General features: G+C 34.9%; 1 protein-coding gene across 1 annotated transcript in view; it reads right to left on the bottom strand.

Moving 5' to 3' along the window:
• The window catches only part of MBD5 (methyl-CpG binding domain protein 5), a 323,726-nt gene that overhangs the window by 38,944 nt on the left and 270,244 nt on the right, over positions 1 to 14,538 (bottom strand). The window contains exons 4-6 of the mRNA XM_025403904.1: positions 12,093 to 12,195; positions 10,857 to 11,037; positions 4,235 to 6,370 (exon numbers count right to left, since the gene is read on the bottom strand). Coding sequence (XP_025259689.1) covers positions 4,235 to 6,370; positions 10,857 to 11,037; positions 12,093 to 12,195 — 2,420 coding nt within the window. The remainder of the gene's footprint in view (positions 1 to 4,234; positions 6,371 to 10,856; positions 11,038 to 12,092; positions 12,196 to 14,538) is intronic.

Genomic DNA, 14,538 nt, shown 5'->3' with positions numbered 1-14,538 from the left:
TAGGCTTATTTATATTCTTGTCATGCATATCTTTAAGAGTTAAGGCAAATAAATGTTTGAATTATTTTCTCTTCTGGCACAAACCCATAGTGTGTCCCCTCTAGAGGATTAAATTTTCATGTGTTTAAAAGAGCTGATTACTTTTTTTTTTTAAATTAGGAAAAAAGAGAACATAAAAGTAATTTTAAAGTGAAAAAAGTTATGTTGTGTTGAATGACTTAATGACTTTATCATACTGGAAGAAGGCAGGGCTGCTAATAAGTATGTTGGCAGAATAATCTAAATCTTTTTCCTTCTTTGAAAATTGTGAAAAACTGTAGGGCAAAGGAAAGGATGGGTCACCGTGCGGATACTAACAGGGCTAAGTCCTCTGCAGGGGCTTGGGTTACTGGCATGTGTTTTTGTTATCTGGTAAGTACGTGTGCAGTAGTCAGAGGACTAAAGAGGCCTGGGCATTTTGAAGTTTACTAGGCAAGGGTACTTGATTTTGGAGTTTTCCTTAAGCCATAATATTATAGGACATGTGCTATAGCCACTCACATGCTGAAATGCGTCTCTCTTTAAAAATGGAAAGTTGCTTTAAATGTATGCTACTGACGGATTTCCAGAACATACCTGCGTTTGGCAGTTTGAGTGTTTGGACTGAGAATTGGGAACTTTGGGGTTTGGATGCCAGATCCAACAGAGATTTGCTTTACAACTTGAGGAATGTCACCAAGTATCCTACTGATCAGTTTCTAAATCTGTTACATGGAAATATTAAACTTTATCTGTAATTTGATATTGAAAAAGCCAGTGGAAATCTGTAAACTTTAAAATGCAAAGTATTTTGAAGCTTTAGTGGAGAGGCAACTTGAAAACACAAAGTAGAATTAATAAAGCCTTGTATATTCATAAGTTTTAGAAATTCTTCCAAGTATTTAGTATCTTTTATCGGATTTTGTTACTATCTTTGCCTTCAATTCCCATACTTTAGTTGTATGTTTTAAATGTGCTCCATAGAATTCACATATAGGCCTAAAAATCAATATTTGGATTGTTTTGCATAGGAAAACTCTCTTTAAAAGAAGATTTAAAAATAGATTACCAATGGAACTAAGCATTTTTCAGAGCAAGTTATTATCTTGTTAATGTCTTAATGTAATATTTTTGAACTTTTACTTAGGAGAGTGGAAAAAGGCACTGGATTTAGCAGGAGGTCACCTGAGTTGTGTCTAAGCTCTGTAACCACAGAGTACAGCTGGACCATGTTACCTGATGGTTTCTTTCATCCTCACTGTGCTACCATGCTTGGAATGACATGATTAGCATCTGCATCTCTTTTAAAGGCCTACTGACACGTCACCTACTAGGAAACCCATTCTAATTTGAGTGAGGTGATAATTCATTAAAAGAAAGGTCACTAAATGTGATTCACTAATAAGGGGCAGTTTTCTTGACATTTTAGGTATTTCTTCTTCTGCACTGACATAAAAATTCTAGTCATTACTTGCTATAATATTGGCAAAAATAACTGACTTTCATCTGAAGTATATCAATAGTTAACAAATGTGGCTTTTAACATGCATTAATGTGATTTAATTCATTATCTATTGAACATTTTAAAAGATTTTGAAAGGGAACACAATACTTTTGAGCACTAAATGTTTCAAATGAAGAATTTATGCAGCTGGGAGGAAAATGGATTTTAGAATCAGATGAACCTCAGTTCAAATCCTGAGGTTTTGATACAGAACAGTTACTTTTTTTGAGCCTCAGCCTCCTGATCTGTAAAATTGAACAATAATACTTTATACTTTAGAAAACCGCACAGATTAGAAATAATACAGGGAAATCACCTGGTACATAATAGGTCCTTGATGATAGATAGCTATAGCAACATTTTAAGAATAAAATGTGGTTTTCTTCTAATGTCTTTCTGGTATCATAGGAATACTCAGTAATACTCCTACAGGGATAGCTGTGACTATCATTTACTGTCTCATTCTGAATGCCTACCTTTAAGGCTTAATGGTTATTTGATGAATGAATAAATGTCAGTGTAAATAGATATTTAGGCTAGGCAATTACAGTGATAGTACATTCAGTTGACACAGTTCACTACATGGCAAAAAGAAACATGGCATCAGAGACTGCTTCAATATTTAGCTCATCAAAAGAATTACATTCATTAGTAAATCAATCCGTTTTCATAACCAGCTGCACATCAGACCTATGAATGTTAATTAGTACTTAATTTTATTAGGTTTAACACTTAAAAAATTCATACTTAGGTATTTATTAAGCACATACTTCCTGTTAGCTTACACTAGTTGGTCATATCCATATCATTACTAGACATGTATCCTTATCCTTTTTAGCTATTTATATGCTAACACTTTTCTGACACTAATAAATTTTTAACCTATATGCTTTGACACCCCTAGCAGTAACAGTACAGGTCAGATGTTTTACAATGAAACAAACAAACATGACCAAAACAGTATTAAATAAGTCTAAACTTGACCATCAAAAGAAACAAGAATATAAGTAAATGTTGGTCTTTTCCATTATAGATGAATTGAAATACATCAATGAAATACATATACTTTGCACATGAACTTAGACCTGAAATGAAGTAAACTGAGGTAAGGGGTATCAAAATTGTATAATACAATGAGACTAAAAATGTCTCATCAAAATTATTTAAGGCATGCTCAATAAATATGGTGTATTTTAAATAGTTATGAACTCTGTATAACTTTTCTGCTAAATACATAAAATAAAATTTTCATTTGTGTCGAGTTATCTAAAAAGAAATATGATGAGTTAGTGAAAAGTTGGAAGCCCCCTATGAGATAAGTATACTGTTAGACACATAAAAAATAAAGTTTCATGAGATTCTTTATACTAAGAATATCAAGAAGGCACTAATAATTTCAAATATCTTCTAAACCATATATATATATAAAATATATATATTTAACATAAGAGGTCATTGAATAGTTCTTCATTAAATAATGACATCAAAACATAACACATAACACAAGATGTGAAGGATGGCAGGTGTAAGTGGCAACACCAGGAAGAAAAATGCTTTTACTATCAGCAACAAAGACATGTGGGTTAGAATGCTTTTCCAGCATGATGGTATTATACCTACACACTAGCTTATTATTAAAAAACTCAGCAGTTTTCTCATTTCCAGTAGCAATCTGGTTTTTATAGCGCACTGTTTTCATGGTGAATAATAATGTCTTTACAATCATCTTTTATTTCCTCCTTGTCATTTCTCACAATCATTAGTGTTGAATTTTAAATATTTTTCTAATGTTTTCATAGTCAAATTTTCTGATGCCTAAGCACCTCTTAGGTGCTTCTGTACAGCTTTTATAACAATTTCTGAGGACCCTATTGCACAAAACACAGGTCTTTTTCTAATGTGCCTGCTTTTAAATAAATTTGTTTCCTTAATTAATAGTGGATGAAGAGATACAATAGATTTGGGTTCAAAACCTTAATGTCAATGGTAAAAATGGTTTAGTTCTACAAGAAGATCAAAAAGCAATTTCAAGATTAAAAATTCTGGAAATCAGGTTTTCAAGCCTTTTTTTTATTAGAAAACTTAAATTAGCTTTTTTTTTTTTTTTTTTTAAACGGAGTAGCCAATATCCATTTTTGAGTTTTCTCAAACAAATAATAATAAAGGATAGCAAACTAGGATAAGAAAACACATTAGAAGACAGCTTTCTACTTCGTACAACTTCTAGTTACCTTTTCCTACCCATTCACCTACTTCTGTTCAGCAGCAAGAAAAAAAATCCATTTATTTTTGCCTTTTTGGATTTTCCAAGATAAACTTCATTTACCTGAACACAAACGAAAGCTAGGGAGACGGCTTTTATATTGGCATAGACCAAGGACATGTCTCACAAAACAGGAAACCCTGCCTTGTATGGCTTATTTTGCATTTTGGAGTCCACTGGTTATACAACCAAGTGAAAGTCGAACAATATTCAAAATGACACAGATTGACAACAAATAATGGAAACACATGGAATCCTCTTAGCTGTTAATCTTTCAAATAGACAAATCCCTAGCATTCTGTAAATAACATTATAAATACTAAAGAAATGAAGAGAATTTCACAATGGGGAAAGGATCATTTCTTATCATAATAAATATTTTGGTACAAATTTTTAAAAAAGTAGAAAAGTTTAGTACCTTTGGGTACTTTTTTCTAATAAAACCATACCTGCTTCAGAACTTGTTTGATTATAGCTGCTAACAATGCTGTTTGGTATCACTGGAGTGGAGGACGTTGAAATTCTTGACTGAGGTGGATTGGGATGTAAGGAATTTCCTAAAGCCATGCCCGACTGACTGAGCATCCCACAGTTCCCGCTAGCCTGAATCTGATTTATTAAACCTGCAAGATGGTGGTTGGGGACTGGACTGTTACTGTGAACAAAGTTAGTGTTTGCATTGTGGCAGTGCACGGCTTCCCCTCTTAAAGGTATGTTCTGTGTCAGTGAATTCTGAAGAACACTAGAGTTCATACTGGGATCTGTAAAATGCAGCTGGTTAGCAGAGCAAGGCAAAGCAGTATTTGAGGCCCCACAACCCGGGGTACTATTGCTACTCAAGTGAGAGCTTTGACAACTCATAGACTGTAGTAACTGAGACATTGAACTGATGGGAAATGAACCCTGACCCTGCTTCCTTAGCAAGTCAGGTCCAGGTTTAGGAACTGCAGAACTATCCATTTGAGACTGTCTGAGCAAACTCAACACTGTCGTAGGTGGTTGTTTTCTTTTCCGCAGTGAGTCTTTTTGCTGAGACATCAGCTTATCTCTTAGTGCTGCTCGACCACTTTGCCCTTCACCTGTTGGGAGAAGCATGTTGGCAGTAGGAGGGAACATGGTGTTTAAAGTGCTATGTCCTTCAGTGTTGCCACTGCCGGCAACAGCTCCAGAATTGCTACTGCTGCTACTGTTGTTACCAGCAAGTTTGTTTTGATTTGCTAGCTGTGCTTTGGCTGCTGCTGAGAGTAAACTACTTGCTGGAAAGGAGGCAGCATTGTGCTGGTTCAAGATCTGATTTAAAGGCATTCCCAGCAAACCAGGCTGACTCTTTACAGAACCACTTCCGGCAGATGCAGTAGGAAAAGCTGCACTGCTTGGGGTATTTAGTACATTACTTATTCCAGCAATTAATGGGTTAGGGATATCCTTGTACTGGTGATGTCCATCGGACTTGGTAGAAGGGCTTGATGGCATTGATGGCCTTGGGGACCCTATTGTTGACCTTGGTGACCTGGGTGGAACCTTAATACCACTACAAGTGGCCTGGGGTCCTACAGGTGGCATCATGAAATTTCCATGATCTGATGATGTGGAAGATGAGCGTGATCTTTGGGGCGATGCCTCAATCCTTCCAATTCCAGTCCCCATCATGTGCACTGGGGATGTCACTGGAGAAGGGGACAGGGAGGTTGAAGCTGAATGCTGAACTCTTTGTACATGACTCCCATGATTCATGTGGCCAGGTTTTACAGTTGGCAATGGGAGATTACTTGGCAAAGGAACAACAGCAGGAGGCATGCTTACATTCATCATAGGTACCTGAGAGTGGACATTTGAATGGAAACTGGTTGGATTAATGATAACGGGGTTCTGATTCACTGGTTTACTAGGAATAGGGTCAAGAATGCCAAGTGGATCTTTCTCAGATGTTAATGGCTTTTTCTGAAGAGCACAAGAAGGTGGAGGAGGGGGAGGTGGGCCTTGGGGTGGTTTGTGGTGGAACATTGCTCGTGGTATTTCCATATTAGTTGAAAAATTACACATTGGTTTTTTCATTACTGGACTCTTTGTAGTCAAGGTTGGGGAAAGAGGTATATTAGTCCTTCCAGCCATTGCACAGGATGACTGTACAGGAGAACCATGTAGCATTACTGAAGGTGGAGAAAGAGGAGTCCTATTCAGGTGAATAGGACTAGAATTGGGAGCTCCATGAAAACCAGGATTATTTCTTGTGAAAACATCAGGACTTCCAAGTGGGTCAGTCCTTGGAGAGATTGAACCATCTCCATATATCTGGGAACCTGATGACGCTGGGCTAGGCAGGCCTCCATGGCTGCCACGGAATGGAGATTTCTGTCCATGTTCACTGCTGCCCAATCTCTGTCGGGGGTAGACAGGGTGGAGTTCTTGTTGTTGGCTTCCAGGCAGTTCTTGTACATATAGCCTTCCCACGGCATTTGATGATCCAATCATTAACTTGAAAGGATTCTTACATTCAGGCATTACAGAATTTGTAATTCCTTCATGCGACTTATTTCTTACTGATCTTGGAGTTGCTGCCCGAGAAGGTACTACTGGAGTTGCATCTGATATGAAAGAGAAAAAAAGAATTCTGTTAACAGTCTCAACTCTTTTGTGGGGGAGGGAGGGAAGGAATGGAGTAAATCAGGACGGGAGAGGGAGGAAGGACATCTGGAAATTTGAATCTGTAAATAAAAGCTGTGATTCTATGCAATTAAACATAGTTCTATATATTAATACTATTTTAAATTTTGATTTAAAAAATGTACATTATTTTCCCTTTGTCGACCAAAGGTGCTCGGTAACTGCTCATTGTGCTTATTTACTTTTTATCTGTTGAGAAAGCATGGGCAGCTAAAGCAATACATGACATTAGCCATTCTAATAATATTTAGAATATGCAAAATCGAGACTGGCAGTCCAGATGGAAATGGTGATATTACTATTTTTTTGGATTTCGAATTTTTAAGAATGCAGTTACAATAGAAAATTGTGATCTGTGTGGCATAATATTTTCTTGGGTGATTTAAATGAATTGCCATTTTCACCACAAAATGTTCACCCTTATAAAAAATGTTTCTGTTATCTTACTGCAACCTTCTCAGAACAGGTATAGTGATATTTCTTTACCCCAACATTTTCACTATGAGAGTAAGACTTAATTTCTGTCTAATGGGACTCCAAATCTCTTATAATGGGAGTGATAAGAAGAATAAATGCAGTGATATTGCAAACTAACCCATGCTTAGTTTCACATCATGTTTCTAATGCTGTGATTTCTTTGCCCTTAGTTAGTCATTGTTTTAAAAACAGCCACAGCCTTTTACCTCAACTTAGGTAAAAGACTGCAATTCTTTCATTAGATAATTGGGCGTATTCAGGGTGGTATGGCCACAAACTTCAATTCTTTTATTAGGATAGGTTTCTCATGTAAAATTTAGTTGAAGTGCTAAAATCTTCAGTACTGGGTTCCAATTGCATATTCTCTTTTTACATGAGTGCATTTCTCCTTCCCTGGCTTCTTGGAATCCCTTCAGTTTTTCTGGAGATCAGACAGAATACAGGCAACAAAAGCAAGCAGACTCATCATACAGAATTTTCATTCTATCACATCAGAATTCTAGATTTCAGTTTTTTAGCCCCTTGCGATATCTAACTATTTTATAAAGTTATGCCTTTTAAAATGAAAATGGCAAATAAAATTTGTTTCATATGCCAATTCCCACCAACTGGTGGTAGCTGCTTAGAAAGCTGTGTTGGAAAGGAAGCTGAACTCTAGCTGGGCTCCATGAGAAAATGCCAATGAGTCTGTTACAGGCATAGGAGATGAGAATGGCACCATTCAAACTATACATCTGTCATACCTATTTTGAGACTTATATTAGCAAGTAGAGTTACATTCATCTACAATCATAGGTACGCTTACTTAAATGGATAATTACACATTTAAGATTAAATATATTTATCCTGTCTGCTAGACACTATACAGGTCAAATCATATAACAATTTCTGAGATAGTGGTTCTCAACCTGGGGTCCAAATAAATCTACATAGGGCACATTCAACTAGTAAGAGAATGCAGTGAACATATGTTTTTCTTGGAAAACGTGGACTTTCTCATTTTATCATGGTAGAGGTTCTTTGATAGAATGATTTCTGGATATAATATATGAAAAGTTGAGATCCAATGATATGAGAGAATTACAGTAGGTAAACTCAACTGCAGCTTATTTTCTTGTTAAAAAGAGATTTTTAAAGTTTGTAATTAAAGGAATAAAATGAAAAATATTAATATTTTAGGCACTATGCTTGGCATATAGTGAGAACACTAATATCATTAGCATTATCCTATGACTGACCATGTTCTCTTTAGTGACAAAACAACCTACTTGTATTTTTTCTTGGGTGTCGGTGTATTTATATAATTATCTACAGTTCAGTGATTAAAAATACAGACACTGGAATTTTTATATTCGACTAACAGAATTTAGATAATAACTGTGATTCAGAAAAAATTTCTTCAAAACTTAGGGAAAAATAGTTACCATCTTAAAAACAATTGAAATACAAAATAAACAAAAGTAAGGCTGATATTTTGTTACAGAGTTGGCAAGTGGAAATGCTAGGCACCCATCAAGTGCTTTCATGTATATTCAAGTAGACCTTCCATAAGAATAAACAGAAACAGATGCTTATGTATTTAAATAATGGGAGGTGAAAAACTACTAAGTCAGTCTTCTGAACTTTTAATTATTCAAATCTCAACCTTATGATAATATAGTTTAAAATTAGGAAACTAAAATAAATGCTATGTCTGAAGCTGGTAAAAGTAATCAATCCCATAAAGAGTATCATTTTAAAAGGGAATGGAGGTGTACCTATTATTACCTGTGCTAGTTAAATATTTACCTTTAATTTCAATAATTAAACTTGTATATATAGGTATGACAAAGAAGCCAGATCTAGATTCTGACAGGGTCTTTAGAAAGGCAATAAGCAGACTCTTTAGAAACGGATAAAACTGTACGATATAATGTGATGTGAGAGCAACCACAGGTAAGAGTATGTCCATGGTAGTATGCAAAAAAAAAAAAAAAAAAAAAAAGAAAACATAGTTACACCTCTTCACATGAATTCTAAGTGTGAATCTTTAATTACTTGCATGACATGGCAACTGTTCTTCTTTGTATCCAAAGCAATCAATGATTTGGCCCCAATTTACCTACATCAGTCTAATCTTCTATTCAAGTCAGTTTCTACAACATCCCTTATTATGCTACACTCATTGTAGCATAATAGAAAAACATTGTAGCATGTAGAAAAACTCATGGAGAAGGTTTTTCTATCCGCCTTAGATGTCTAAATCCTACTATTTTCTAAGGCTGGTCCAAATCTGAGTTCTGCCATAAAGCCTTCTCTGATCATTACAGGTTATACTCTTCATCCCTATTTTTCAGAGTTCCGTTGGAAAGTATCAATAATCCCTCATAAACAAACGCTTTGGTGTTTAGCCATATTTTATTCTGAATTAATATTCAAACATTAGATTATAATACTTTGGAGAGCATTCATATTCTATCCCTTACAAAGAGAAGTTCCTCAGTCCCAAAGTATAAAAAGTGTAATTCCATAGAGTACACATTGATCATAAAGGGAAAAGGGTACTTCAATAATGGGAAAATCAAATGGACATAGTTTTAACTAAGCAATCAAACTTAATGTTATCAAAATGGGATAAACCGACATTATGTGTCTACTGATGAGGAGCTAACATCATCTATACAGTATTCCTAGCAAAATGTGTTTAGCCTGAACGTAAATATGAGGAAAATCCAAACTGAGGAACATTGTGCAAAGTTGGCCTAGACTCTTCAAAAAATTCAATGTCACGAAAAATTGAAAAAGACTTGTTAATTGATATAAAGACATGTAACCACTAAATGCTGTGTACAATCTTTGATTGCATTATAAATCTTTAAAAAGACTGACTTCTTTTTTTTTTTTTTTTTAATCGAGACAGAGTTTTGCTCTATCACCCAGGTTGGAGCACAGTGGTGTGATCATGGCTCACTGCAGCCTCCAACTTCTGGGCTCAAGTGATCTCCCACCTCAGCCTTCCGAGTAGCTAAGGCTAAAGGTGTGAGCCACCACCATGCCTGGCTAGTTGTTTTTTTTTTTTTTCCTTTTTAAATTATTTTAGAGACAGGTCTTGCTGTGTTCCCTAGACTGGTCTCAAACTCCTAGCCTCAAGCGATCCTCTCACTTCAGCCTCCCAAAATGCTGAGATTACAGGCATGAGCTACTGCACCTGGTCAAGACTGAATTTCTATGAAACTATGAGAGATACTGTTAGGACAATTGGAGAAATCTGAATATAGATTGCATGTTAGATAATAATATTATATCAGTGTTAAATTTCCTGAATGTGAGCCTTAAATTGTGTTTACGTAGGAGTGTGGCCTTGTACTCTGAAATATTTAGGGTTGAATTGTCACAATAACTGCAACTTCTGCAACAAAATGAAGGATACTCCACGAACTATTCTTGCAACTTTTCTGCAGCTTTGAAATCTTTAAAAAAGAAAGCCCCCATGCATGTGCATATGTGGTGGTGGGGATATAAAAAGTTTTCAGCAAGGTGATTTCTGTTTAGTAGGTGTTTGACAAATAACTAAAAGAATAACACTGCTTTTGGGGACGTGATACCACACATTCCAATCCACCCCCGGGAAAAAGGCTACATTTATTTCTTAAAAACCAAGCGAAGATTTGTTAGCTCAGCTTTACACACTTGCAGAGCATTTGGATGTACTAATTAGTGTTTATTCTGCCTGTTTAACTGAATGCTCTGGGTAAGAAATTTTGGGAAATAACCTCACTGTATTTTTTCAGAACCAGTTTGCTATTTGTAATAAAATGATAGAACATACAGAATTTTAAAAGCATTGTGCATGCTTGAAAAGTAGAATGAGAAAATGCTTGGCAAAATGATTTCTAGCAACTCCTTCCCTAGGGAGAGGAGAATTCCTGAACCTTTCACCATATTACATACTTGTTCCTCCTCCAGGACTGGTGAGCACCAGAGAAGGATGTGGGGCTTCCATGCTTTTATGAAGTGTGGCCACTGCAATAATTTTTCTTTTATGTATGCATAGCTTTGTGACATCTTCATCTGCCTTAACATCTTCTGCAGTTCTCTGTTTCACAGCAGCTCCAGGATCAAAATTAAACACCTGGAAAAAGCACAGCCTTTGTTTAGAATATGTCTGTAAAAACATTTAATAAAAAGATCCCTTTGTTTAAAAAAAAGTTGTGCATAGATTAAGCCATAAATCTGAATAAAACTTTCTCAAGTTTTTAAGAAAGGCAACTTTATATAACTTAGTAAGTACTTCTGCTGAACTCAAGCTTTTAGTGGCAAAGTAAATAATGAATATTATCCTAATTCTAAGACAGCCAAGATAAACATATGAAAAGGTATAATATCTGATAATGTTCTAAATTTTAGATACCTCCTGATGTTCTAACAGTGTAAAAACAGATGAAATACACTTAAAAAAGACAAAACAAAAAGCTATGATATTTCTACATTTAACTTTTTCCTTGGCTTCATTTTATTACTATGTTAATATTATCCTGTCACTGATTTTGAAAATCTATTACTTGTTTTTTAAAAAATTTATTTATTATGTAAATCCTTTTCTTTGAATGTGGTGACACACAAATGAAAAGGAAAAATTGTCTAAACTTGACTTTTAAAATTAGCATTATAATAGACATTCACAAAATAATGACCTATTTCTATAGCAAATAATATTTTACCATTTTACATGATTTTACTTTTCACCTTACAAATTAGTAAAACAGTTTCATATTTTGACTATGAGGGTTCAGTTTTGTGATTCTGAGAATATATGTGGCAGATTTATCAATGCCAGTGCTAACAATAACATTGCAGATTTGAGCAGTTACAGTAATGAGAGAAAATATTGCACTATTAAATGCTGAGCAATATTAGATATAGCTCTAATGAAAAGGTACAAAGGTGGTTTTAATGAAATATTTAATAGGAATATAGATTTGACATCTTTGAAAATGACTCTCAGACATGAATTATTTTCCACAATTTTTAAGTATTCCAAAATGCATGCAAAATATGATAATTAGATAAAGAATTAAAATGTATGATTGGAGAAGTAATAAAAAATAAAATGTGAAATGAGAAAGACAAATGTATAAAATACCTAAAAAATAAAATACTGCTGTAGATCTATTGTGAAACGGTTACCTTGGGAAGAATAAGAGGACATTCCAAGCCACACTTGCATGTTCCATCGGTAAGCAGGTATGTTTTAACCTGCTCCAAGCAAGATAACAAAGACCCACTGGGACTGTAAAAATAGTTTAAAAAACATCAGGAAATAATTTTGACTATACATATTATATGAAAAAAGGCATAATTTATAGTCTTACTGTCCTTTATGGGATATTTTCCCACTAGGGAAAAGCATTTTCTTTGTCAATATTATGTTAGCTACTAAATTATAGCCTTTAACACTATTGTGTTTTCTTTTGAACCAAAATATTTCTCAGAAAAATACAGATCTCCATAGAAAATTAAATAAAAGTATTTTGAAAACCAAGACTAGACTAAAGGTGGTAAAAATGCTATTCTTAAGGACAGAAGCAGGCAAGAAAGGAACAAAGAAAAAGAAAACTACATAAAAGCAACGACTCTCATTTTAAACTAGAATATCTACTTTTAAAGCTCTTTGAGGAAAAACTGAAATTTAGAAACATACTGAGGTTCGAACCAGAAAGTTGGCAAGCCCACAAAAGTCGGAGTGAACAAGTCCCTGTTTATCTTGGAATCTAGAACCAAGTTGTCCCTATGTAAAAACAGGTTTCTTTTTTCTCCCCCTCACCCGTGTGTTTCTTTAAAGATATAATAGATCAGTTATATCTGAAGATACACTGAAGAGTCAAACTCTACAGAGAGAGAGACAGAGAGAGAGAGAGAGAGAGAGAGAGAAATTAAGCAGAGTTGACAAAAGATAGGAAACTTTTGAGGAAATAGGGTTTTAGGCAGCAGAAAGATGCCTTGCAGGTCTCTGGGCTAGTAATTGTGTAGGTGCTTCAATGTTACTAAGTTTCAGATCACAAAAGTCAGTAAGATATGTGAATACTCATCAATACAGACTAGATACTAATTCAAATGACAAGAGATGTCTCTGATTTTTATTTACAATGGGAGCTATTATATTTCATGTGAGATGGACAGTCTGCATTTTAGGACTATATTAACATGTCAATGTTTTAAATTAAATACATATTATGCTTTGAAATTATATACTTTTCACTTGAGAATACCTTTCATTTATGACTATTTACCAAACCTTCACTTAAGCCCTCTGATCAAGTTCATCCAAAAACAATAATCTCCATTTCATATACAAAACATTACAATACTGGACACAGATTATTCTATCTCTACAAAAACACAAGTAGTATTTTTTTAAATCTATAAGTGAACCAGCTTTAAAATGCAATTCATATTTTATTTATGGACAGTTATGAAAGTAATTTCAGCATGTAGAAAATCTAAACAAAAATCCTCAACTTTGTCAAATTACTCATTTACTTAGGCTAATTTTTTTCAGGTGATATGCAGAGAATTCTCATTTTAGTGATGAGTTCAACCACAGCAGGGAAGGGCAAAAAGATATTTTTGCAGGTGTGGTGATTTCAATAAAATTAAATCAGGCCAAGCGCAGTGGCTCACGCCTATTACTCCAGCACTTTGGGAGGCTGAGGCAGGCGGATCCCTTGAGGTCAGGAATTTGGCCAACATGGTGAAAACCCATCTCTACTAAAAATGCAAGCATTAGCCAGGCATCGTAGTGCGTGCTTGTAATTCCAGCTACTCGCGAGGCTGAGGCACGAGAAATGTTTGAACCCAGGAGGCGGAGGTTGTAGTGAGCCAAGATGCGCCACTACACTCCAGCCTGGGCGACAGTGTGAGACTTTGTCTCAAAAACAACAAGAAAAAAAGTATAATATCTTGTTGATTTTTCATGTGAAGCATTCATGAATTTGGTGAAAAGGAACTGCCCAACATTTTAACTTAGAAGAAAGTATATGGACTGAATCCTAGAGGAATTTAATTGTAAAATTAAACCTGAAGACAAGAATTCCTTAATTCTATTAAAGTACTCCAGACGCTTTAAAAACATTTCCTCTCAACAAGTCAGCTGGGTTCTTTCTTTCAGTTGTATCTCTTTAATTAATTTCTCAGAGTAATAATTAATGGAAAAAAATAGTTAAAAAACTTACAGCATAGATAAAGCTTAGAAGATTGGAAGTAGGTGGAAAATTTAATGTGTAGCCTCAATGCCACGCTGAGGCAGGAACAGCTGGAGACTAACCTAAAAATTATGAGCAAACTGCACATTGAGCAGGGAGCTATAGAAGGAGCTATACATGTTCAAGTAGTAATTTAGTTATACACAAACAAATTAAATCTATACTGGTTAATTTAATTTGAGAGTGTTTTACCTAATCTAGGAAAGCTTGTTTCCAAAATAATTATCAGTATACAGATTTGAAGTTGAAGAACCCATACTAACAAGGATATCAGATCGTATAAAGTCTAGTCAGACTTGGAAAATCATGAACATGATAACTGACAGTTTCTTAGACTTTAACTTGGTTTTTGACTCCTAGACTTAATTTGG

This window comes from Theropithecus gelada, chromosome 12 (assembly GCF_003255815.1).
Source record: "Theropithecus gelada isolate Dixy chromosome 12, Tgel_1.0, whole genome shotgun sequence".
Classification (NCBI taxonomy): domain Eukaryota; kingdom Metazoa; phylum Chordata; class Mammalia; order Primates; family Cercopithecidae; genus Theropithecus; species Theropithecus gelada.
Note: the sequence above shows the minus strand (reverse complement) of the source record. Positions and strands in the feature narration are given on the sequence as shown.